We start from the raw sequence: 27,915 nt of genomic DNA, 5'->3' as shown, positions 1-27,915 counted from the left end.
AGGCTATGTGGACTTCTGTCCGGGGTCTTCTTTTGAATTTCTTTTAAACAAGGAACACTAATCAATTTTAAAAGCATTATATAAATTCTGATAAGGTATAATGATCTGTCAGGCTTCCCTCATTAAAAATTACAGCCATCATTTTCTATCTCCAGTTACCTTCTTTTTGCACAAAACAGACTGGCTCCTGTTTGGTTAATTATTGCCAAGTTGTGTCATGCAAAATTCATCAGGCTCAGAGTTGAAGTCATATTCTCTTTCCCCATGTAAATCTCTTTGTCATTCTAGCTTCAGCTGCCCTCTTTGTTGTTGGTCTCATCATTTGGGGCCATTTATCACACATGGTAGAGACCACAGAGTCGTGTATTTCATCCTTGGCATGCCAAGACCCATGTGGCCGTATCACAGGGAACCTCAAGGCTGAGTTTATAGCATGCAAACCCTGGGGAAGAGGAGGTATGGGGTGACAGCAGTCAGACCTGGGGGCTTGGAGGCCCCTGTGGAAGCCCTGAATCCCACTTTGGAAATCAGAGCATTTTATCATTCATTGCAACTCTTTCATTCTATAGATAAGGAAATGATGGCCCAGAAAATTTCTTAAAAATAAGTTAATTAAAAAGAATGAGATCTGCCTACTCTTCTTTCTCTTAGTTCTAGGAATCACTGAACAATCTCTTCTGTGAAGAGACAAATACACATATATATGTAATAAAAACATGTTAAATAAAAACACTGCAGTATGCTACCTTAAGTCAACTTTTCTGATCTATCTTAAACAGCTTCACTGATTGATTCAGTCTTAAAATCCCTTCAACAGACAATAAACATTACTCAGTAACCCCCCTCCCCCCTCTGCTCAGCTTTGGAGACAGAGAAATAAGTAACACAACCTCTGCTTTTTTGGAACTCAAGGATTTTTAGTAACTTCGAAAAGCAGACAAGTAAATGGTCGTAGTGGAAGTTGAAGAAACCAAGTCTTTTGTAAGGCTAACAAATGAAGGGAAAACCCACAGATAACAAGTTTCCTGATGAATTAATGTCCTGCTGCCCAGGGTGTGATTTGACCAGCTATATCCCTCTGAGTTCCATGACCCATATGCTAACAGTGATCATTTTAAAGGAAAGCATAAAAGGAAAAATGACCTAATACTTAGATCAACCACTTAATGCAGCAGTGGGTTCCCACACAAATGCCAAGGGCTTGCCTCGTACAGTTTGTTTTATGTTTACTCCCTGTTGAAATTGTCACTGGAGTGATTTACTGTGATTCTCCCCCTGGCCTCCTGGCACTAAGTTCTGTAGATTTTGCCCAGATAGAATCATTAACAAAGAGCATTCAATTTCTCCTAAATGTAAAAACATGATCAATCTTTTATTTTAGACAAATAGTCGGGGGCAGAGGGGCGATGGTAGCTCTCCTCCCATTTTGACACTTATTTAAGTGTCTCATTATGGGAACACTTTCAGGGAGCAATTGTGTTGTTACTGAACCCAAGTTGGTGTGCTCAATGCACAGTGGGTCCAAATAATACTGAAACGTCAGAGTTTGGAGCAGAGAAAAGTTTATTGCAGGGCCATGCAAGGAGAACAAGTGGCTCATGCCCCTCAAAACCCCCAAACTGCCCAAAGGGTTTCAGCAAAACATCTTTAAAGGCAAGGTGAGGGAGGGGTGTGATTGGTTGGTGCAAACTTCGTGGTGCAGAATCCTTTGTTCTTGCAGCCGTCCACGCAGCTCAGGTCACAATGCTCCTGTAACTTTTATCTCTATATGACTGGAAAAGTTTTACACCCTTAAAGGTCAGAGCCTTGAGAATGGGCTATCCTGTATATTTCAGGCTGTAGACAACATTCTACATTAACTTGAAGCGAAAGCAATAGAATACAAAGGTTAAAATAAAAGAAATAGACCTAATATGGAGTCAGATTTGTTCTTCCCTATTATAGTATGTTGTAGCTCAAGATCACTGAGGCTCTTGTGAAGCAAGGGAGCAGTTCATAATTGAATTATGCTCTTTTCACAAGGGTGAGCTGCTCAGTAGCAGCCTTTGCCTTGATCATTCCTTCTGTGAACTTGTGAACAGGATTTATGAAACATTACCACCCCTCTGCTGAAACCTTCTGTTAACCTGTCGCCCCTTGGGGTGACCCTACGTCCCAGCCTGCTGCATATTATTCTAGTCCATGCTTGTCATCTCAGTTTTGTTATCTGCTCCCCTTTTCACTCTCCCAAACCCCCTCTTTGGGTAATAAGTTGTAGGTATAATTACACTTCCATTTATTGCATCCTACACCAGCAGAGTGATTCATTTGCCCTGTCAGTGTTATTGTGTCTGAGTCCCTGAGTGGGACAGCCCATGTCGCAATGGTTTTGCATCTCACAGTTCAGCACAGCGACCAGAAAGAGTATAGAATATACCCAATAACTGCCAATGCACTTGAGAATAAACAAATGGAAAGATTTCTACTGCTAAAAGAATTATCTGCTAAAAGATATATTTTAGGGAATTCCCTAAAATAAATACATTCATTTGGCTTGGTCTTGTAGTCAGTGAAGAGCTCGGTGGAACTGTACATTTTAGGTGTGCTGAGAGTGTTGCTGAGGCCAAGCGCATACTGCTCACTGCACGACAGGCCAATAAATAGAGAGATGAGCTGCTGGGACAAGGAACAGCAACTTTATTCCATAAGACAACAGACCAAGAAAATGGTGGACTAGTGTTCCACAGAACCATCTTGCCCAGGTTTGGATGCTAGTTTCTTTAAGAGGGGGAGGTGGGGAGGTAAAGCAAAAAGGCAGTAAGTTGTTGCACATATTTCCTAGTTCCAGCCAGACTCCAGAGGGGATGGGTTAATTTCTTCCTTCCTGCAGCCATTCACAAGTGGTCCTGGTCAGGATGTTTCCTGTGAGCTTAAATACATGTATTTTAGCTTAAGCTCAGACACAGGAGGCAGAGTTCCTGGACATGGGCCATCATGTATACTTTAAGCTATAGGTAGCATCTCTTTAGTGATTCATTTGTAGCAAAAGCAATAGAATACAAAGTTTAAAGTAAAAGAAACAGATCCAATATGGAGTCAGATTTATTCTTCCCTATTATAAGACGTGTCTACAAGTATAAGATTGCCAAAAAACCTAGACGTTTTAAGAAAGCAAATGTGACTGTCAGAGCAAAAAGTTAGGATTAAAGTTATGATTAAAATTTAGAGTTTAGATTTTGTTTTTTGTACTACGACTGTTCTTTATGTTGTCTTCTTAAGACCTATTCTGTTTTTCCAAACTGCTCTCATGCACAGACACATCAGAAATTCTGTAAGAAAAGCTATTCTTAGGAGTTGTCATGGTTAGTTTTGGAAACTTACATTGTTTTCACAGTTCATCTGAGGTTATCATGGGCCTCTGATAAGGCCTGGAAAAGTCACAGAGTTGGTGGAGAATCTCTGTAAATTTGAGTTGACTGTGGAAACCTCTGTGGTCTGTGGATTGCTACCCAAAGCCCTCAAGTGTTCAGTGCAATGTATGGTCTGAATAATAATCACTTTTCTTATATAACGTATCATGAGATAAGCTTTGCACTGTAATTGTATTGAAAATCATGTTTACTGCAAACAGCCCCAGAGTGAGCGGCACTGATTTTCTCAAGATGAATGGATGGTTTCTCTTGTCAACTTAGAGCTCCAGCTTTCCTTCTTGTGAGAAAACAGACTTCGTGTCACAAACACACACGATAGCCTTTTTCAGCTCACTTGGGGATTCAAGCTTGGAGTCTTTTATTCAGTGGAGCCCTTTTTTTAGCTAGTTTGTTGACAAGCTACCAACATCCATCAGATATGCCAGAATATGCCTCCAGAACTCTGTCTTTCTCAGACGAGAAGCTATGACAGCTGGGTCAGCAATTATGGGCCCAGTGGGAAGTCAGCCAAGTACTGACATTTCTCAGTACTGCTGGGATGGAGGGAGTGTGTGCTGGATTTACCTTGATCTAAAGGGAGAGGTTTGTGAGCTGGAGAACCTGCCCTTATCCTGAAGACTCCTTGGGTTTACGATCTACCTAACCTCAATATTCTAGTGCAGTCGGCCAATGTGTGACCATCTTATCAAACCACAAATTGAGTTCATTATAATGAGATTCTAAAAATCGATTTTGAGAAAGAGGGAGAAATGGTCCACTCCAGGAAGCAAATATCTAACAGCTGTGTTCTGGCTGGCATTATATGTTTGGGGAAAAAAAAAAAAAAAGAAACTCTGATGCGTGGTCACCATGTATTAAGGGCAGGAAAAAGTGAACACCCAAAAGGCCACATTAGGGCTTTGTCACCTTGGCAGGAGACAACAAAATCAGGTAATTCCACTGAGAGGGAGAGGTTTGGGTAGCCAGGATTGGAATGTGCACTGACCAAATAAATAATATGGAAGAACTTTCTAAAATCCAGAGTTATTTTCTCAAAACCCAAACTGGCCATGCACTTCCCCTGCTTTAAATACTTTGACAGTTATTTCTCCATTCATCTCAGGGTACCGTTAAAACTCCTTATTTTATTGTTAATAGGATCCTCCATTACAAACCCCTGAGTCTCTCCCCAAGCCTCCTGACTCCCCACTGACCTGGCTTTCTTTTACCAGAGAGGTTCTCAAACCTCACTGAGTATCAGAATCACCTAGAGGGCTTGACCACATGCAGACGGCTGGGTTCCAAGCCCAGAGTTTCTGATTTCTAGGTCTGTGGTGACGTCCTGAATCCTGTACTTCTAACCAGCTCCCTGGGGATAACAAGGGTGCAGAGAGCACACTTCTAGAATCACTGGTCCAACAAGTCAGACTCCTTGTGGATCTGAAATCTCATCTTCAGGAACGGGAGGCTACTTCTCTCTGCTGGCAACGCCCTTTCTGCACACCTTACCTGCCTAACCTCTGCGCATCCCTCAGGACTTAGGCGATGCATTATATCCTCCTGGAGAGGTTAGGCATCCTCCTTTGGGCTTCTCCAGCATCCAGTGCTCATCTCTCCCCAGGACTGTGTAATTGTGTGGTGATGTCTCCAGCTTAGCCCTTGAGACCAGGGACCTCTACTGAGTTCACTGCTGTCCACCTGTGCTGACCACCGACCATGCCATGTGGAGGGGGCTCCATAAAGGCTCAAATACGAGAATGTCTGGGTGGAAATCGACCAGGATAGGGCTTAGTGGAGGTCATGAGGGCAGGGAGGGCATTGCATGTCTACCCTAAAGTTGAGAGCTACTGCTCTGATTGAACTTGGTCTGTGAGTATAAGAGCAAGTGCAAAGAGCAGGGACCACAAGGAAATTAATATCAACTTGTAAGGAAAAGAAAGCTTCCATTCAACATTATCTTTCCTTAAATGGGAATTTTCTTCCTTATACACAGACTCATATACACACTCCCCAGTCATGCCTGATTCTCCCTGGACAGAGGCATGCAGTCTCCCTGTCCACGAAGTGCTCATCTCATGTAATCGTCACACCACCCCCCCCCCCATTTTCTAATGAGGAAACATTTAGGGCTTCAGTGTCAAAAATCTCATTATTGTGTGTATGCCTTTGGGCAAGGTACATAATATTCCTGAGCTTCGGCTTCTCCTTTTTACAAATGGGGAACAATATGGACCTCCAAGGCTGTTAAGAAGAACTTTAAATTAGGCAAAAATATGTTAATTAGTTTCTTTTTCCCCAGAGAATGCTTAATCCAAAGGAAGAAATCTGTACGAGTGGTTTAGAAAAGCTGTGATAGAGAATGCAGAGGATATATTTAGTTTTGTTAGTTATTTTCTTGGTGCCCTTAAAACTATATTCTGAGATGATCACACACTTCTTCATTTGCCAATAGGATCGTTCTTTAAACTTTATGCACCTTGCAACACTTTCTTCATTTTTTTTCCTGTTTCTTTTTCATATTGTTAAAGAGAATCTTGTTTCAAGATGCATGTAAAACATTACTGAAGATGTGGATCTCCATAACCAGACCCCATGCTTCAAATTAAGTACCCAAGGAAAGGATTAGGACAAAGGGGTTATGATAATATCTAATGAGGAAAACCCAGCATATGATAGAATTGTTTTTCTTAAAAGCAACACTATAAAAATGTGGTTCCTTATTGCTATCATTTAAAATCTGTTGTAGCCAAGTTTGGAATCTGAATACTTCAAATAGCTCCTGTGTCTGGGGGAATTACTAAGTATTCGGTGGGGGAAAACTTTAATCCTTGTTAAACACATTTTTTACACTGTTTCTCCATCTGTGAAATGGCTGATGAATTTTGCGTGTGACTTAATTAATATTGCAAAGGTCCAGGGTATTTGTCTGAGTTCTCTTAGATTGGCAAAGTGTTTCTCTCATTGGCCTTCAGTGGTGTTAGGAGGAAAGCTGCCACCCTTCTGAGCTCTCTAAAGAGAGCCTCTCATCTCTGCTCTCCTGAGCATCTGTGAATAACTCAGGAATCGTGTCCCCAGTGGCTGAGTGCATACCTCCAGAGAAATGAACTCTTTGAGTGTGGATAGGCAACCTGGCTCTTGTAGGGTGGTGGTGGGGGTAATGGGAGAGGAAGTCATGGGACCATTGGTAGCATCGCCCTCAGACATAGGTACTGCACTAGGTCACTAAGTCATTTCACAGAAAGTGCTCAGCTCTGAATTAATGAGAGATTAATACACATTGAAACCCTCTTCTCAAGGGATGCACTGTCCTGCTGGAGAGCTGGAAACGACCAAGTATCAAAATCTGGTCGGGAGGTGAATTATTGAGGGAGTGGCAGGGTGCTTAGTGGGAGACTAACTCATGGGAGGAAGCTGTTAGGGAAAGGGCCCAGCACTAGACTGATGAGCTGGGTGTTAGAGGATCAACCAGAGAGGAGTGGCACTTGGGAAGGTGCTCAGCACACTCAAAACACGGCTAAGTCCTATGCGATGGGTTGGATTCCCAGCTCAGTCATTTGCAAACTGTGTACTCCTTTTGCCATAGTGTCCTTATTTGTAAAACAGCAATAATAAAAACAGCGCATTCCTCATAGTGTTACTGAACGTAAGAATGTAAGTTCATGTGCTCAACACACAGTGAGGCCAAACAAACTGAAATATCAGAGTTTGGAGCAGAGAAAAGTTTATTGCAGGGCCATGCAAGGAGAATGGGTGGCTTGTGCCCCCAACTTCCAAACTCTCCTCAGGGTTTCAGCAAAGCATTTTTAAAGCCCAGGTGTGGGAGGGGTGTGGTTGGTTGTTGAAAACTTCTTGGTGTTTGAATCCTTTGTTCTTGCAGCTCTCTGCATAGGTCAGGTCATGATGTTCCTGTAAACCTCCAACAAAACAAGTGCTGTTCTCTATTCTGCAACTTTTTATCTTTATATGAATGAGAAAGTGTTATACTGTTGAAGGTCAGAGTCTTGAATATGGGCTATCTTGTGTATTTCAGCCTATAGGCAACATTTTTAAAGCAAAAGCAATAGAATTCAAAGGTAAAAGAAACAGATCTAATAGGGAGTCAGATTTGTTCTTCCCTATTATGATAAATGATTGATAGGATTAAATAAATTCACACACAAAAAACATTTAGAGAATTACAGGGCTCATGGTGTGTGCTCTGTACATGTCCTAACCACCCCCCATACACACTTATGTATATGACTATGACAGACACATAGATACACACTGAAAATACAGTATGCTTGGGGTGGGATGAGCATTGGGGAGAGAAGTAGAGGATGAGGTGTGAAAGGAGGACAGAGACCAATTGAATTTAATTCTTAGTGCATTGAGTTTCCTGAAGGGCTTTAGCAAAGGTGATGTGAACATGAAAGAATGGGTCAGAGGGAGGCTGCAAAAGTTGAATATGGGAGGGCAGTTGTGGGGCTATTTTAAGAATATGGAAAGTGATGAAGGCTTGGAGAAATGCCTGCTCAATGTGTTGTGAGGGATACCGAACCCCAGTCTCAAACAGATTTCCTTTATACCATGTTCTTGATACCATCTTCACATCATTCTTCAAATCTTTACCACTGCAGTAATGCCTTTGGATTAATGATGGAATGAGGGAATGGAATGTTATTGAGTGACTATTCATTTCCAGGTATGATTTATATAATTCTCATAATGGCTTTTAGGGTAGGTTTCTCTTAGCTCTATTATACGGATAGGACACTGAAACTCAGAGAAGTCAAGAAAGTTGCCTCAAGTCCCCCAGCTAGTAAATAGCAAAACCAGAGTTGAAACCCGGGTCTGTGAGACTTCAACAATATTTTTTTTCCCGTCCTATTGATTGGCTCAGTTTCTTTAAGATCTCATGGCAACATGGAGCTGTGTTTCCTTAGAGGTAGCCTGTGTCATCATTGCTTATGGCATTGATTAAGTCCATGCATTAGCTAGACATCAGAGGGATTGAAATAAAGATCATGAATGCTGGGATGGATTGGAGAGAGAGGAGATAGTGTCTTGGAGTGGAGTGTCTGGGTGCTGCAGACTGAGACAACCAGATCAGGGCATCTCTTGTCAGCAGTAACTCAAGATTCCATGCTTATTTATGTCAGAATTCACCTCACTTCCATAGTCATATACAGTGTTTGAGCTTTAAACTGTTCCCATAGCACTGAGTGCTCCCTTCTATTTTAGCTCACAACGTATTAGTGTCATGGTCCGCCAATTGTATATGCCATGTTCCCTCACTCAGCACTAAAGCTCCTAAGGACCCAGTTCCTAACCCAGAGTCTGGTGCGGAGCCACAGGGGAGACATCGGAAGAGACCATGAAGATACAGATGCAGACTCTGCTCCCAAAGAATTTCAAGTAGAGTTTGAGAACCTGAAATATGGCAGAACAGGAAACTTGGAGCCAGCTTGCATTCCATGGGCAATAAACCATTGAATCAAAAAGTGAAATAGCATTATTTGGGGTGAGAGAGTGGGGTGCCAGCACTGGGGAGGAATGCAAAGTCCTCCATGTATCCTAAACACTACTAATACTCCTACTATCTGTTATTGGTTTAACACAAATAACATGACAGACATGATGGCATCCCTTTGTACAAATTGTCACTTTATATGGATAAGCACATTTAATGCTCACAGCAGTCTTCTCTGAAGGGTGTAATTACCCCACTTTATAGATGAGGAAATCAGGCGTAGGGATGTAGAGATGCCAAAGCAACAGAGTTAACAAGTTATGACCATCACAGCTTAACATCCATGGCCTTAACTACATTATGATCCTTATTATTCTATGATTGATGCCAGCTTGCTGTCTGTAGCCTCCATTTGGTTTTCGTAAAGTCTGGTTCAGAGGACAGAGGCAGGAACATTGATGGGGTGATATGGGGAGAGTCTGAGAGAGCTGGGAATTTGTGAAAATCCCTCTGTACCTGGACTATTTAATTTTAGGGTCTCGGGAGTCATCAGCAAGCTTTTGGTTAGAACCACTTTATTCCAGAGGAATAAATTGTGAAATGGTATTTTAAAATTAATTATAGGAAAAGTATGATTTTATTTTCATTACAAAATTTCAGCTTTCCAAAGGACGCTTCTATATGCTTAGTCAAAAAAAAAAAAAAACCCTTAATTTATCACTGTGTATGTTCAAGGTGAGGATTTTAATTGCTTGGTGAATAATAAAAAATTGAGTTATCCCAAGTACTTGATTTCAAATAAGAATAATTTCACCCCCCCACACACCCATTCGCCACCATCTCACCCACATAAGATGGTATATAATGAATCTGTTTTAAGTATAATTAAATAGCCTTAATGTTTTTCTATTATAAAAGTAATAAAAGTTTTTTGTAAAAGTTTTTATGATGAAAAACTAGGAAAAGTAATGTAAAAATAACCTATAATAACACCTCCTACATAGAGTCACTATTAATTTATTTTAAAGGCTATTTTTTAGAGCAGTTTGGATTCACAGCATAATAAAAAGGAAGGTACAGAGATTTCCCATATACCCCCAGCTCCCAAAAATGCAAGTTCCCCTCCCTCATTATCAGCAACCCCCATCAGAGTGGTACATTTATTTCAATTGATGAACCTAGGTTGACAATTTGTAATCACCCAAAGTCCATAGTTTACATTATGGTTCACTATTGCCGTTGTACATTCTGTGAGTTTAGACAAATGTATAATAACATGTATCCATCATTATAGTATCATAGATTATTTTCAGTGCCCTAGAAATCCTCTGTGCTGTGCTGATTTATTTTTCCCTCCCATTAACCCCTGGTCTCCACTGATCTTTTTACTGTCCCATAGTTCTGCTTTTTCTAGAATGTCATATAGTTGGACTCATACAGTAGACTTTTCAGATTGGCTTTTTTCACTAAGTAATATGAACCTAAATTTTTTTTCTTTTTTTCGTGGCTTGATAGTTCATTTCTTTTTAGTGTTGTATAATATTCCAGTGTCTCAGTGTACCATCGTTTAGTTATCCATTCACCTGCTGAAGAACATCTAGTATTTGGCAATTATGAATGAAGCTGCTATAAACATCTGTGTGCAGGTTTTTGTGTGGACATAAGTTTTCAGCTCCTTTGAGTAAATACCAAGGAGCTAGGTTGCTGGATACTATGGTTGCTGGTACACTTAGTTTTGTAAGACACCACCAAACTGTCTTCCATTGGCTGTACCATCTTACATTCCCACCAGCAATGAAACAGAGTTCCTGTTGCTCCAAATCCTCACCAGCACTTGGTGGTGTCAGTGTTCCAGAGTTAGACCATTCTAATAGGTGTGCAGTTAACAGCATCTCATTATTTTAATTTGCATTTCCCTGGTGACATGTGACGTGGAGCATCTTTTCAGATAATTATTTGTCATCTGTAGATATTCTTTGGTGAGGCGAGACTCCTCATATTTGAAAGTTGCTAAGAGACTAGATCTTAAACGTTTTCATCACAAGAAAAAAAATTCTATAACTATGTATGGTGATAAACATTAACTACACTTTTTTGCGGCGGTCATCTTAAAATATATACAAATATCTAATAATTATGCTGTACAGTTGAAACTAATATAACATTGTAGGTCAATTATGCATCATTCAAAAAGAAAAAGAAAATCCTTATTAGCTTTTCGGCGTACAATTTTCAGATATGTTTATACACATCTACTACATAAGCTTATCTAAATTATGATTACCGGGTCTTCTCTTTTTGCTTTCACAATAATGAATGAACATTTTTGTATATGAAAACTAAAATGGTAGATACCATCAGCACAAAATAAGGCAAGCATGAGAAGAATGCAAGATATTTGCCCTCCCTGTTCAAATAGTAAGTCTTCTTTTACTGCATATTCTTTTCCATTGAACCAAAAGGAAACCTCAGAATCCTTCTCAGTGCAGATCTAGGAAGACAGTACTGTTCAGAGCTGAAATAATAAGCTATATATTTCATCTCCAACCTTGAGCCTGAGATAATGGAATAAAGTGACTCCAACTATCAGAAGCAAATTATTAAGGAGGATAAATCATGAGAGATTATTACAACCAGGCATTTGACACAATAGAGCCTGACAAAGGTACTTGTGGTATTCACACCCTGTCCCTTCAAGCAAAAGCTGACAGCACTAATGAGGGCTTTTACTTCTAAGCTAATGATCAGTTCACTCTGACTGTGTGATGGCTGCTTGTAAATGAATATTTCCCTTGAATCTAATTAGATTGGGTCTAGACTATATGTTTCCCAGTGAGTCGGTACCTTATAGATATCAGGAACATTTCTATTAATTGGACAACAACTAAGATGGGAAAGAAGGAAAAGCAATTCGGAGGATGTGCACTGATTTTTCTCCCCCTCTCTCTTTGTGCCTAGAATCAGACATCGCTGACTTTGATGGTCGAAGCTCCCTTCTGTACAGGTTCAATCAGAAGCTGATGAGTACTCTCAAAGATGTGATCTCCCTGAAGTTCAAGAGCATGCAAGGAGATGGGGTCCTGTTCCACGGAGAAGGACAACGTGGAGACCACATCACCCTGGAGCTCCAGAAGGGGAGGCTCGCCCTGCACCTCAGCTTGGGTAGGTCCCTCAACTTGGGTAGGTCAGACTATGGGGAAATCCTTTTGTAGCAGGTCACAGTTCCTTATCCTCCTAGTGTATCAGTTAGAAGTTCCTGGATCACAGTCTAAGTGACATATTTTCCTTATGCAGGTTGGAGAAGAAAAATACCATGTTTAAGCCATAAACAGCATTCTTTAAACAAGGTAATTTTGGTAGGGAGGGAGAGCTACAAGCTAATTGTTCATTCTTTCTTTTTCTTTCTTCCTTTTTCTTTCCTTCTTTCCTTCCTTCCTTCCTTCCTTCTTTCTTTCTTTCTCTACATATTTCTCTCTCTCTTTTTTTTTTTTTTTTGCGGTATTTGGGCCTCTCACTGTTGTGGCCTCTCCCGTTGCGGAGCACAGGCTCCGGACACGCAGGCTTAACAGCCATGGCTCACGGGCCCAGCTGCTCTGCGGCATGTGGGATCCTCCTGGACCGGGGCAGGAACCCATGTCCCCTGCATCGGCAGGCGGACTCCCAACCACTGCACCACCAGGGAAGCCCCATATTTCTCTTTTTTTCGTAACGAACTTTAGCTTGGGCAAGTTTACATGCACACGTGCACACACACACACACACACACACACACACACACACACACACACATGCACATGTATTATAATGAGGCTTTTGCTCATAGTCTATTGTAATTGTTACATTTATGAAAGTTAAGTTCCAGGGGAAAATGGAGGAAAAACATTTTAATATCTTTCCTGGCTTGTTTTTTGTTTTTGTTTGTTTGTTTTTTGTTTGTTTTTGTTTTTTTGTGGGGGAATAAGGGGGTCATATGTATGGCATCTAAGTTTCTGGACATTCCCGTGTCTTATTAAGGGAAATACTGTTTTCTTTAAGTGTCCAGGCTGTGCCAGTGTGAGCCCTAGACTTGCCAAATGCCAGCTAATTTATTAGAGATGCCCTGCTGCTTTCTCTGTATTTAGGACTCAGGCTTCTGCATCCATCATGCCTGCCTCACTACTGGCAGGTCTGCATTTCTTTGTAATCAACTTCCTATCCCAGGGGAAGAAAGAGAGAGGGTCACCCTCCTTTATGTGAAAGGTGCTTTGGAAGGAAGTATGGGCCAAGTGCAGAAGGCAGGGAGCAGAGTTTCCAAAGATGAAAAGGCAAACCAAAAAGCTCTCCTGGAGGAAAAGAAACCAGGACCAAGAGTTAGGCTGACAAAAAAGGAAGTGACCATTTTTTATAAGAATGAATCCCTTCCTCCCATTGAAAATGTTAGTTTTAGGGGAAGGGGTGGAGAGTATATTTGTGGAAGAGAATTATCACCCATCACCAAGTATTCCCTGTCAAGTAGTAAAGATGGAAAGTTATAGCAGAATTCAGTTTGTAAGCTCAAGTTGGATGAAAGACTGGAAAAATCACAGATAAGTTTTATCTTTTAGTAATTATTATTTAGTAATAAATTATTTTAGTAATTAGCATAAAAATGAAGATTATTGTGAACTCATCCCCAAAGCCAAACAATGTAGATCCTTATTTTGAGGCATTTCTGAGCATCTCCTTAGCCTCCATGGTGAGTATTGGCATGGGTAGCAGGGAGAACCTTTGGATCCCAAGTTTTAACTCATCAAATTGATAACTAATGCACTAAATTAAATAGTTAGCAAAAGCATCTTTAGAAGGAGAGTCTCACTCAGAGGAGAGCAATAAGAGGTTTTGCTAGTAACATAATCGGTTTTGCTCACTTACCTAAAGAAGAAATGTATCAGTGAATTCTATGAAGGGTGGGCATATAAATATTCAGCAGAAATACATCAGTCTGTTAACTGGCCTTCAATTTTTGTGAAAGGAAAATGGATGGAGTAACTCCCCGAACACACACACACCTAGTTACAGTTACTCTGTGGTTCACAGAGCATTGTGAGTTGTGGATAAAGTTATTATGACTTGTCATTAGTAAAGCAGGTAACACTGATTCTGTCAGTGACTGCCATTTGGATTCCCAATTCCAATGTGCCATTACCACTCCAAAGCTCTGCTCCAACATCCATAACCCAATGAGGTGCAGCAGCTTCACACACAGTAGAGCAGGATGGAAAGGAAGAGGTGTGCTCATGTGACAGATTTTATTTTAATTGCAGACAGGTGCTAGCTATTTATTATGGGGAAAGTTCATAACTCCCAAGCCTCAGTTTACTTATTTCTAACCTGGGGTTATTACTAACTATCTTCCAGGGCATGAACATGAAAACTAAAAATATTCAAAATGAATTTTCTTTGTCAGTATATAAACACGGTGAAGCTCTTAATATTACTCATCATTCAACCAACAATATCTGAATGTCCCACACCCTGTGCTATGCAGGCCTTCCTGGAAAGAAATGGGTATTTTAAGGTAAAGAAGACCCGCTCCATGCTGCGATATAAAGAAAGCAGAATAATTCTCTCTTTCCAGATCCCATCTGCCCCATATTTCTAACTGTGGTGGCGATAATGGAAAATCTCCTTTAGTCTGTTTTCTGCAGAGTTTGGAATTTCTTCATCTTTTCATCTGCTTATGGATTTTACTCATTTCCATCCGTTTACCATGACTGTTTCCTGTACTTATCTCTTTTAAGCAGTCACCTAGGATACTTGTTAAATAGCACAGATTTCTATGTTCCTTCTCTAGAGAGATGCTGACGTATATTAGTACTTTAGCTCTGCGTAACTCTGTTACAGCCAGCAGATTTCTGGAAGCACTAAGTTAAGGGGAAAGGGGGAATGATAATCGTTTTGATTTGCCCATAAGAGAAAATCTGTAACATACGTTCCACAAGGGAAAGATAACACTTTGTTCATAACTGTAGCTCTGGAAACTAGGAGAGCACCAGCCTGAAGTAGGTACTTGAGGCAAATTGAGTACATTGGAAAAAGTGGTTTTCATCTCATATATCAGAGCCTGACACAAATACATATTATTCTCATTTGCCTTGCTGACCCTCAAGCCTGAGCTACTCTCCCCGCTATGATATTTGCAGAATGCCCACAATGTGCCAGTGTGTTATCCAATCCTCAGAGCAGCCCTATTAGGTACATAAACATTAGTTCCAATTTACCCATGTGGAATGTTAGGCTGAAGGAGGATATATCACCTGTTCAAATTACACAGCTATAAATTAGCATAGCCACAATTAAAATCCAGTTATATTTACCAGGTTTTAAACTTACTTTCAGATTATAAAATATATGTCAGTTTTAGAAAACTGGAAGGAAAAAAACCACTCTATAAAGAAGGGAAAAATCACTCAAAATCCTACAACTCAGTCATCCTTCTATTAACATTTTTGTATATTTTCCAAGTGTTTTCCTTAGCTATTTATATAAAATTTTTACATATGATATAAAATTCATGTTCTTCCCATGTTGCCACACAGCCTTCAAAGAGGAAAGAGTTCATACCACCCATGATCAAGCTCTCTTTTTAAAGAAATGAATCAAGAAATAAAAAAGAAGAAAGAGAGAGAGCAAGAGGAGGAGTGGGGAAGGAAGAATCCTAAAATCCAAGTTAATGGGCTGCAAAATGGTGCTGGGACAATGGCCAATGACGGAGGAAGGGGAGGAAGTTTCTCTCTGCCCAGCTGACGTGGACACTGCAGCAGTGTTTCCTTTAGTGAGAGTTCTCCAGTTCCTTATCTAATCTGTGACTTTACAATTCAGAAATTCAGGCTGAGTAGAGAGGTTCAGTACCATGGACAGCTGCATGACCTATACCATGGCCTTTGGAGGTATACACAGTGTGCTGTGGTTCTTCACAAGTGATGCTCTTTGCCGAAATTCTGATTCATATTACCTAGTTACTCCTATGGAGGCTGACTTGGAAAGATCATTTCAATGCTGCAGTTGAACTAGGTGTTTGACTACTTTCTTCGGGTAGAACAGTGAGATTTCTAGAGCTACTAATGGGAGAGAGATTTCTTCTCTCAGTCCGTAAGGGGGTTCATAAAGATTCCTCTTTCCATGCTACACATGTCATTCAGATCACCTGTGGCAGTTTGCCCTCAGTAGAATTACAACAGCTCAAACCCATACATGCAGGTGGGAGAATGAAAGAGCAGAGGCATTACGTGACTGGGGAATTGTGTTGAGAACTAAATAAAACATCAATAGCACATGCGGGTCATTCATCCTTACAAGAGTCCAGCACCTTTGAACTGAGGCATAATGTTTGTGTAATATGACAGTCATAGGAAAGCGAGAATCTCGGCATAGCATAACCACGTGTGGAGCACACTGTCCTTGGGGGGCCAAGTATGGGTTCAGAGGCAAAGCATTTGACTGCATAACCAACTCATTGAGATAGCTTGGGATATCAGTGAACAGTCTGAACATTCTCCAGAGAGTCCAATGCACATTTACTTTAGCTTTTTGAAATTCAAGCATTTTGATAAGCCAACTCATATGTATTTATAAAACATTTATTGTGTTTCTGGACCTGGACTAAATACTACGAAAGATGTTTTTTAATGTTGCCATTTTTTGAGAGCCCTCACTTAGGCACTGTGCTAGACATTTTACGTATATATTTCATTTGTATCACATGGCAATCCTACAAACTATATCCAAACCCATTTTACAGATGGAGAAACTGATGGTGAGTGATGTCCAGTAGGTTGCCCCGGGCTACATAGGTCACGTAGATGCATAGCTGTAAACCCAAGATTAGAACACTCATCAATCGAATCCCAAGTTCCTGACATTCATCATTAAAATATTATAAACCTTCATGAAACAATTACAAGTTAAATATCAGGAAGTTGGTATCCATGTGTTATACTTTGAGAATGGAGAGACCAGAGTAGGATAAAGGAGTCCAGAAAGCCTTCCTGGATCCACCTTGAGTTAGCTGGAGATTTCATTACAAAGAGGAAGGGAACACAGGCATTTCAGACAAAGTGTCAATGGGATAAGTTGTTCCACATTTTATGTAAATTGTGTCATTCTTATAATAAGAATTCACTGAACGAGTACATTAAGCCAGGCACTGAGCTATGCACTGGAGGTTAAAAGTTGAATTTACCAGTTCTGATTTTCAAGGAGGTCCAGGCCTAGTAAAATAATTATTACAATTTACTTTCTAATTTTGTAATATTAACTAAAAATATATAATTAGGTATCATCAAAACCACATACCATAATTGTATTAAGATAGCATTTTTTAAGATAACAAAGTCACAGAAGATGGATACAGCTTAGGAGTCAGACTTGAACCATGACTCCTAAATCTAGAGAATGTTTTATTGAATAAACTTTAGAAAATTTTTAACAACTTTAACAATACAAGAAAGATGAATTTCATTGCTTTTTTGATACATAAGGATTTGCTCTGATCTGAGGGTCAAGTCCACTGCAGTCGCATGGCGTCCTGTTAGTTTTTATTTTCTTTGGAAGACTTCACTTGAGTGCTTAGGAGAACATACATCAGCCCTGAATTCGGCTAAACAAGGGTCTTTATGCTCCTGGATAACCTGCAAAGGTGAAATTTGCCTTCACCTTCTACATTGTGTCCTTCCCTCTTAGGGTTGCCCCATGTTCCTTTCCAAAACTCTCAGCTTCCCAATGCATCAAATCCTTTTCTTGGTATTCTGATTAAGCTATATAAGCTCACACATATGTATGGTGGAAAGCAGGTGGCCAGGACATAAGAAATGAGGGTAAGTGGGAGTATCAATTTTTCCAGTAGGAGTAGTGGTAAGAGCATTAGCTTTGGAGTCAGAGCTTGGTTGTAACCCTAATACTTTGTGTCCTTAGGTATGTCTTGTAGCTTCTTTGAGGTGAAGTTTTTTGTAAGGCTGTGTTCAGGAATAATGGAAACAACCTATGTAAAATGCTTACCTCACTTAGTAGAAGAGAACCTTAAAAATACAAGTGAATACCAACATCGATAACCTGAACAACTAAGGTGGGAAGGTTAATTCTGAAGGTCGGGCGGAGGTAGGCATTGGTGACCTCCATGTGAGTGGTCCCCTATCTCATCAACAATAAATCAAGCCCTTTCCAACGTGACTTTCTGTTGAAATACAATCTTAAAAAAGAAAGTTTCTGTTCCCTTTTGCTAGGCCATATGATATCCACAGATTGTGAAAGTTAAAGTGTTTAAACTGTTAAGACCAAGCAAGATTTAATCAAAGAAGATTTTGGGTGAAAACAATGCAATATAATGCCCTTAGTCAGAAAAATGTTAGTTCCAAGGGTGAACAATTTGACATGCTTATCCACAGTATGTTGGGGATGTGGGTGGGGGAGAAGAGCAAGTTAGAAATATTTTGCAATCATTTCAAGCTTCCTATAAAAATTGCCATATGCTTTAGGGACTTGAGTAGTATTTACATTGTTTCATTTTAATTATATCTCAAACCACATGAAAACACGTTTTTATTTAATTAATAATAAGAGGTATTTTCCCCCCTAATGTGTTTCTGGCCTAAAAGATAGCTTCCAGATATTTTTATTGTCTTTGTTCTCCACAATTGCCTATAGGAATTTTTATCTTGCCTTAATAAATTGGAAACTAGTTAAAACTAGTAGTTGAACCATAATTGCCACTGAGATAAAACTTGAAATGTGTATTACAGGATGAAGAGTTTGATAATCTTTTGAGAATGAAGTTTGTATTGCAATTTCTAATACTGAACATTTCTAGGTAAAATGGAACCTTTCCTAGGAGTAACCTTTTTCTTCAAGGTAACACCTACTCTAGATACAATTTAAAACATCCTATTGAATGAAGAGCAGAATTTCCTGTTTATCCAATTGTTTAAACAGACTAACTTTCACTCAATTTGTGTGCATACAAGATTTCTGAGTGTTAGCATAGAATGATTAATGGAGAGGATCAGTGAAATAAGGTAATGTCTACCAATTTTTTTAGTTAAAAAGATGCTTGTAATGCAGGAGATATTCAACAATTTACACATCACTCGTATAGTTTTCAATGAACCAGCTATGCAGGTTAAGGATTATGGTTTTAATGAAGTTTATTTGTTTTTCCCATTATCAAAGATACTTATACTCATTCTAAAATGTAAGAAGAAAAGAAAAAAGAAAATCAAAACTTCTGTTAATGTTTTAGTAAATGCAAACAAGGATAAAAGAAAGATTCACTACGTTATCCAAAAAGTCAAGTAAAATTTACAGTCTGTTTGACCTATTCAAAATTAAATTTCTCTTATGAAGTAGGAATAATAGTGTAGAAAAATATTAAAATACTTAATTTAATCCTTGTCTTTATTGGCTCTACTAAAGAAATCAACATATCACTAAAACCCACCCAACACAACAGATAAGAACAAATAATTAGGGGGAAAAGATGTGATTCCTTTACTTTTTCATTTTGTGACTTTCAGTGGCTTTACAGTTTCCAACCTTTAATGTTTTGGACTTATTATTACTGAATCATTGTTAAATGCCTTTTTAGTTTTTAAGAAAAAATGTTGGAGGTACACATCAAATTTAAAATGAAATCTCTGATATTAAATCTATTTGACTTATTACCTAGAATTAATAGTTTATAAGGCACACTGTTTCCTTCAACCAATCATTAGCCTTTGGACATGTTTTATTTTATAAGTAAAAGGTGTGTGTGTGTGTGTGTGTGTGTGTAGAAGAAGTGGGAGAGAGAGACGGACACTGGTGTTCTTTGTTCTGACTGGTACCACTTTTCACCTACCTGCTTGAGCAAACATACTAAAAGTCATCCCTAGGTGAGTCTTTCCTTTACCATGTCCACCTCCAATATCCAAATGGCATGCCAGGTCACCACACGCCAACACCTTCTCACTGGCTGAAAATCCATCCTCCTGTGCTCTCTTTACCTAAGCCCCTCATCCCCCATCTAGATGACGCCAGTTTTTCTGGCAGCCTTGCCTTCTCATCAAATTCCCATACAGCTGTCCAAATAACCTTCTTAAAATGTTAATCTGAGTCAGTAATCCCTGACTTATTAATTGACCAGTGGCTCCCATTTCTTAAAAGTAAACACAGGCTGTAACCTAGCTCACACTAGCACACTGGTCCTGGGTGGGATAAGCCAGCCCCACGTGGTCATGGCACTCTGCTGCGTGGAATCCCTTTAGGTGTTCCCCTGTACCCCCAACCTTGGCATGTGCTTCTCCCGGCTGGGTAGCAATGCTCCTTGTTCTGGCCAAATATCAGGCCCGCTTTGTAAAGCGGCCTCCACAGCTCCCTACCCTGCATTTCCATGGCTCCCTGCATTAACTGCTGTTAATACCAGCAGCATGCTTTTTATCAGTTCACTTATTGAGTCTCCACATTAAAACTTTCAGAGAGGGAAGTGTGCCTTTTAACTCTGTATCTCCTGTATACATCATTAGTCACTGTAAGCAAGTCAGGTAGATATCAACACCTTTTTGTAGATGGATGGAAGGATGAAAGGAAGGGAGGGAGGAAGGAAGGAAGGGAGGAAGGAAGGAAGGAAGGAACGACGAAGGGAGGAAAGGAAGAAGGAAGGAAAGAAGGAAGAAGGAAAGGAGGAGAGAGAGAAGGAAAGAGGGAAGGAAGGGAGGGAGAGAGGTGAGGGAGAAAGAAAAAGATCTATTAATGTATTTGCATAATTTGACACATTTTAAGAACTCAAAAGATGTGGAACAAATCAATATGTCAATGAATAAATCAATTGAAGGCAGCTATGAACTCATCAGCTCTTATTTTTCAATTACAATCATCTGGGTGCCTCCCCCCAACCCCCATAGGAAGCAACAAAGTGTCATTTCATGCAGGAAGCAGTGACTTGGGGCCATAATGGAGGTAGGAGTGAGCAGCCTACAGTGGAAATGGCAGCTCCAGCCCCTTAAATGCCGCACCACGGAGCAGGCTGCTGCAGTTGTTCTGTAAAACATGTCTTAGGAGAGAGAAGAGAGACATTTAGCTTTCAGTTACTAAGGGTACCGAACGCATAAAATATTCAAAAATTGGGAGGTTTACATGTAAGTAAAATTAGTTGCATTGAGCTGTTCATTTTGCTAAGGCTAAGCCATTCTACAGGATAAAAGAACAAAGAAAAAAAAAAAGCTTTAATCTTTTTGACAGAAGGATACAGGCAGGAAGTCCATAAAATTGGAGGAGAGACAGGAGGGGAAACGGGCAGACTTGATTGAAAAATGTACCTCTCCACCGGAATCTCTCACATTCTCCCAAGGGGTATCTTCCAAGCTCAGTTTAGGGTGAATCATAGGACCCTTGCCCTGGTCAGTCAAAAGGGTCGAGACCTGGATTTGAACGCTGGCTGCATCTCTACCTAGGCATGCTTACCCTCACTGGACCTCAGTTTCCTAATTTGTCAAATGCAGGTAATCATTTTGTCTTAGAGCATCAGACTTGGAGGTTATAAAATCCCTAGTTAAGTGCCCTTGATAGAGTAGGCTTTGAAAATGGCAGCTAAAATGATTAATTCCTCCCCGTTGCCTTCGCCCACAAATCTACCCAACTCATTGGGGCCACTGTCTTCCCTCTACTTCTCCAGCATTCACTCTTCCTCCAAAACACAGCTAAAGATTCACTTTCTCCTTTCAAGAGCCATTCACATGCAAAGAATATGTATTCTTTCTAAATGTGACAAGTCCTATTTTCAATATCATTCATATGGCCATCAGGATATGGTTTCTCTTATTATTCAATCACACAAGTCCTAACATGTCATTTCACATGTAGAAGGGGGTGTGTGTATCAGTTGACTGAGATTTTGGTCCTGCAATCTGTGGGAAAATGTTGGTATTCCTTCCCAAGCCCAGCACAGTTCTGGGTCTGCAGACAGGGAATCATCCTTTACCTTTGGATAGAGAGAGTTGGACTTGCTAGCAGAACGTTCTAGTGCTTCAGGCTGGCCTTGGGCACAGAGCCATCCCGTGTTCTATCCCCTTCACAGATGACAGCAAACCTCGGCTCAGCAGCAGCCCCCCCTCGGCCACCCTGGGCAGCCTCCTGGATGACCAGCACTGGCACTCCGTCCTTCTCGAGCGGGTCGGCAAGCACGTGAACTTCACTGTGGACCGGCACACACAGCACTTCCGGACCAAGGGCGAGGCGGATGCCTTAGACATCGACTATGAGGTGAGTTGATTCTCCCTGCAGACCCCCAAGCCCCTTGCTCGTGATCAGTAAGAAAATCAGGTAGCAAAAGAGCAAGTGAGAAGATGTGGGCCCCTGACAGATCTTACCCTGGGGCTTCTCTTCCCCTTGCTCTAAGCCCAGTCAGCCAACCACTGGGGAGTCCACGGAGAGAGTCTGAGCTGTGAGCCTGGAGATACGCCTTGCAAGGCATCAGCTAATTGTGTGCACTTTAAAATCAGCAAGCCTCCTTTTTACTTTTTAAAACTTCTTTTTTTTTTTTTTTCTGGTAGCTTTCCTGTATCACATCTAGTCTCTTGCTTACATTCAGTAATTCCTTTTTCGAAAATCAGCTTCAGTTAGCCGAGGTCATGGAAAATACAGAAATTATATTAATATAAAATTTTAGGTCAATTATACCTTAATAAAATAAATAATAAAATCCAAAGAAATTGAAAATCTGCATGATAGGCTCTTGTTTTTCACCTTCATTCCTATGCAGACTTCTGACCAATACACAAGGACAGTTAGTTCTACAAAAGAGCAAGAAAGAACGAACTGTCCTTGTGTATTGGTCAGAAGTTTTGCAAGACTAGCAGCCAAGATTTAACCATCTTTGCTAGTAGTTCAGTTCAAGAAGTATATATTGTGCTCCCACTGTATACCAGGCTCTCTTCTAGGCAATACCAATCAGAGATGACTAAAGCAGAGTCCCTGAGTTAGAGATGCTTACAGTCTAATAGCAGAGCCAGGCCTGGAACACCCACTGCAGAACAAGGAGGTGAAAGCTACCTTGGAGAGCGGCACTGGGCACTGCGGGATCCTAGGCACAGTGCGCTTGGCTCAACCTTGAATGCGGGTGGAAGGCTTCCAGCAGGAGATGCTGCTAAGTCTTGAAAGGAGAGAAGGGTTAGCCTGATGAGAAAGGTGAAAAAGGCAGGCCAGGTCAGAGAGGACCCTGTGCAGGATACGGGGCATGAAATGTCACAGTCCAGTATCTATGGGATTTGAAACAATCGTCCGGCAGTGGTGTGTGAGGGCCAGCTGGTACTGACTCATGAAGGCCAGCTGGTAGATTTTCAGGAAGTTTGGAAGCTGGCTGGTAAATACAGCCATTATGAAAACCCCAGTTATTTAAACTTATAATCCATCGAAGTATTTTTAAAATGTACTAAATTCATTGATGCCTAGTTACTTTATTTTATTCTATCTATCTGTCTATGTGTCTCTCTATGCATCTATCTATATGTATTTGAGGTTTTTTTTTTTACTTCTGTTGTATCTGTGTGGTGGAAATACACTATATTGGATTGCTACAGTGCATCTCTTTCCAATTCCATATTTTGTGACATCCGTTTGATGGTTTGAAATTCATCATAGCGGAGATATTTACACCATGGATATTGGTAAATCCTATAAGTCAGGGTTTGATTTATTGTTTTGTTGATTGTCTAGACCAGGGATAGGCAAACTACAGCCTGGTGACCAAGTCTGGCTTGAAGTCTGTTTTCTCCAGCCTGTGTGTTAAGAATACTTTTCATATCTATGTTGTTTTACAAAATTAAGAAAAAAAAAAGAATAAGTGACAAGAGACTGTGTGATTACAGATAAAAGAGTTCAGTGAAAAATCAACGAAAGCATTCTATAAAAATCAATTGGTTTTATGGAATTTATAATACAGTTTATTGTATATTTTATTATTATTTGTAAATTGTGTCTACACATCGCTTATATCAGTAAAATGACCTAATGTCTGAATGCATGTGTGTGCCCACACACATACAGTCTGTGTGTCTGTGTGTGTGCGTCACACCCTGAACAGCCAGATTTTAAACCTGTATCAACACACCACTTGAGGCAGTGAGAGATAAAACGTAAGAATTAGGGAAGACCCAGGTAATGATGGACCCTGTGACCCATGTTAAGGAGCTTAAACTGTGGGGGAAAAGGAGCCACTGAAGGATTTTTTGCAGAGTAGTGACATGGGCAGACTTATGTTTTAGAGGAGTCATTCTGAACATGTGTTTCAGGGGCCAGTACAATTAGCACCCCATCAAAATTTGTTAGAAATGAAAATACACAGGTCCTATCCAAACCTACAGAATCAGAAACTCAGGGAGAGGGGCTCAATCATTGGTTTTTAAAACTCCTCCAGAAGACTCCGATGCACCCTACTGTCTGAGAACAACTATTTTAGAGCAGTTACTCTAAAGGTTACTCTGAAACTACTCTGTAGTTTAGATCTGTCTATAGGTAGGCGGAGCATGTTGCTGGACAGATGGTTAGAAACCCTGTTAGGAGACAAAGTCAATCACTAGTGGATACATACAGGAACAGTGGAGGTGGAGATGAATCATTGAAAACTTAGGATCTGACTTTTTTCCAATCTCTATCATGAACTGTAAGAAAGATCTCCTCTTTGGATCCTAATCTTACTTTAGCATACTGTTGATAAGATATGCCATTCATTAACTTCAAAAGAGAATCTGTCACTCTTTGACTCAGGATGCAAAATACCAGGCAGTTTTTTTTGGTTTTTTTTTAGTTGCTGATAACTGGAAATCTATGAGTATCAATCATTCTTATTTGTTTAAGTGATTGTAAAAACAATATTGAAATTATCTTAAAGCAAAGAGATATCGTTTAGGAACTTGAGGACAATAAATAACACAAAACCATCATGAAGTTTCATTAGGTCCCCATATACTTGACCTCTAATAACTTGAGAGGTGATTCTAAAATTCACCCAGTTGCCTGATTCAACATTTGTTTTCAAGTTATCACTACCTGTGGTCTCCAGTGTAGATGATCTGTATGGAATCACAGCTGAGTGCCATTAAAGTGAATGTCAGCATTTAGGGAAAGACATCCAAAGATGTCACTGAATTTGTGAAGTTGGAACAGATTTCTTCTAGAAATGTCTAAATTTTTTGGTGCCTTGTAAGAAGTGTTTCCTGGGGGAGGGGGGGAAAACACCTTGAAATGTTCCTATGAAGCAAACTCTGCTTCAGAGAATCCAAGCCCCTTCCAAAGTATGCAGCCAGCTTGTTCATATGAACATAAAAGAAGACAGACTGACGATAACAGTGACATTGACATTGGCTGCACTGGAACAGGAGAGGTAGGTGTTGGGAGAAGTCTCTCGAACAACTGGAGCTCTCCAGCCTTTGAAGATTCACCTTCAAGGCTGTGTGGAGAGAAAGGGGCACCAGGGACAGGAATCCTGGGTCACAATTACCACTTTACCACTAAGTAGGTGCAAAAACCTGGGAAGTAAAATTTCCTTACTTCAGTCACCCAGAAACAATATGAACACCCTTACTGCTAAATAGGATATCTGAATCTGAATCTAAGGTCTGTTTTTTTATTGAAGTATAGTTGATTTACAATGTAGTGTTAGTTTCTGCTGTATAGCAAAGTGATTCAGTTTATATATATATATATATATATATATATATATATATATATATATATATATATATGCTTTTTCATATTCTTTTCCATTATGGTTTATTTACAGGATATAGAATATAGTTCCCTGTGCTATACAGTAGTTCCTTGTTGTTTGTCTGTTTTATATAGAGTAGTGTGTATATGTTAATCCCAAACTCCTAATTTATCCCTCCCCCACCTTTCCCCTTTGGTAACCATAAGTTTGTTCTCTATGTCTGTGAGTCTGTTTCTGTTTTGTAAATAAGTTCATTTGTGTCATATTTTAGATTCCACATATAAGCGATATCATATGAGTTTTGTCTTTCTCTGTCTGACTTCACTTAGTATGACAATCTCTAGGTCCATCCATGTTGCTGCAAATGGCATTATTTTATTCTTTTTTATGGTTGAATAGTATTCCATTGTATGTATGTATGTTTGTGTCGGGGTGTGTGTGTGTATATATATATATATATATGCCACATATTCTTTATCCATTCATCTGTTGATGGACATTTAGATTGCTGCTTCTGTGTCTTGTCTATTGTGAATAGTGCTGCTATAAATATTGGGGTGCATGTATCTTTTCGAATTAGAGTTTTCTCCAGATATATTTCCAGGAGTGGGATTGCTGGATCATATGGCAACTCTATTTTTAGTTCTTAAGAAACCTTCATACTGTTCTCCATAGTGGTTGCACCAATTTACATTCCCACCAACAGTGTAAGAGGGTTCCCTTTTCTCCACATCCCCTCCAGCATTTGTTTGATTTTTTTTAACATCTTTATTGGAATATAATTGCTTTACAATGGTGTGTTAGTTTCTGCTTTATAACAACGTGAATCAGTTATACATATACATATGTTCCCATATCTCTTCCCTCTTGTGTCTCCCTCCCTCCCACCCTCCCTATCCCACCCCTCTAGGCGGTCACAAAGCACCGAGCTGATCTCCCTGTGCTGTGCGGCTGCACCTTTCTCCCTTTAAGCAAAGTTTGATTACTTGATCACAGACAGCAAACCCCGAGTTCTACAGTTGTTCCCAAAGTCCACTGCCACAGTTTTAGGATGATTCATTGTCTATTCAGGTATTCCACAGATGCAGGGTACATCAAGTTGATTATGGATATTTGATCCGCTGCTCCTGAGGCTGTATGGAGAGATTTCCCTTTCTCTTCTTTTTTCGCACAGTTCCTGGGGTTCAGCTTTGGTTTTGGCCCCACCTCTGTATGTAGGTCACCTGAGGGCATCTGTTCCTGCCCAGACAGGACAGAGTTAAAGCAGCAGCCAATTTAGGGGCTCTTGCTCATTCAGGCCAGGGGGAAGGAGGGGTATGGTAGTTATAATTGGAATGTGGGGCAAGCCTGCGGCAGTAGAGGCTGACTTAATGTTTCAGTAGCCTGAGGCACACTGTGTGTTCTCCCGGGGAACTTGTCCCTGGATCATGGGACCCTGGCAGTGGCAGGCTGCACAGGCTCCCTCGGGGTGTGGATAGTGACCTGTGCTTGCACACTGGCTTCTTGGTGGCTGCAGCAGCAGCGTTAGCATTTCACGCCCGTCTCTGGGGTCTGAGCTGATAGCTGCAGCTCACGCCCATCTCTGGAGCTCGCTTAGGTGGTGCTCTGCCTTCTGTGGGCCCATGGGAAAGGAATTCCCTCTCTTCGCGCACCCTGAAACAATAGTCTCTTGCCTCTTAGGCAGGTCCAGACTTTTTCCTGGCCTCCCTCCTGTGGCACACTAGCCCCCTTCAGGCTGTGTTCACGCAGCCAACCCCAGTCCTCTCCCTGGGATCTGACCTCTGAAACCTGAGCCTCAGCTCCCAGCCCCCACCCACCCCTGTGGTTGAGCAGACAAGCCTCTCAGGCTGGTGAGTGCTGGTCGGCGCCAATCCTCTGTGTGGGAATCTCTGCTTTGCCCTCCACACCCCTGTTGCTGCGGTCTCCTCCCTGGCTCCAAAGCTTCCCCCCAATCTCTGCCAGTGAAGGGGCTTCCTAGTGTATGGAAACTTTTCCTCCTTCACAGCTCCCTCGCAGAGGTGCAGGTCCCATCCCTATTCTTTTGTCTCTGTTTTTTCTTTTGCCCTACCCAGGTATATGGGGATTTTCTTGCCTTTTGGGAAGCCTGAGGTCTTCTGCCAGCGTTCAGTAGGTGTTCTGTAGGAGTTGTTCCACATGTCGATGTATTTTTGATGTATTTTGGGGGAGGAAGCTGATCCCCATGTCTTACTCCTCTGCCATCTTGAAGGTCACCCCAAGCATTCGTTTCTTATCAAGAGTGCTCAGTTATCCTTTTTAACATAGGCACCTTACCAGTATCAAAACTATTAAAAACATATTTTTAAAATATGTGATTTGGGACTTCCCTGGTGGTGCAGTGGTTTAGAATCCGCCTGCCAATG

The 27,915-nt window shown here is 40.6% G+C and overlaps 1 protein-coding gene across 5 annotated transcripts in view; it reads left to right on the top strand.

Moving 5' to 3' along the window:
* CNTNAP5 (contactin associated protein family member 5) overlaps positions 1-27,915 on the top strand; it is a 505,995-nt gene that overhangs the window by 34,365 nt on the left and 443,715 nt on the right. For 4 of the 5 annotated variants that reach the window (XM_079923775.1, XM_079923772.1, XM_079923774.1 and 1 more), the window contains exons 3-4: positions 11,800-12,003; positions 21,905-22,089. In XM_079923775.1, the coding sequence (XP_079779901.1) occupies positions 11,800-12,003; positions 21,905-22,089 (389 nt within the window). Of the gene's footprint in view, positions 1-11,317; positions 11,507-11,799; positions 12,004-21,904; positions 22,090-27,915 lie in introns of those variants that run through there. The other variant, XM_079923773.1, reaches the window with a different exon arrangement.

The sequence above is a fragment of the Stenella coeruleoalba genome (genome assembly GCF_951394435.1).
Source record: "Stenella coeruleoalba genome assembly, chromosome: 6".
Taxonomy (NCBI): domain Eukaryota; kingdom Metazoa; phylum Chordata; class Mammalia; order Artiodactyla; family Delphinidae; genus Stenella; species Stenella coeruleoalba.
Note: the sequence above shows the minus strand (reverse complement) of the source record. Positions and strands in the feature narration are given on the sequence as shown.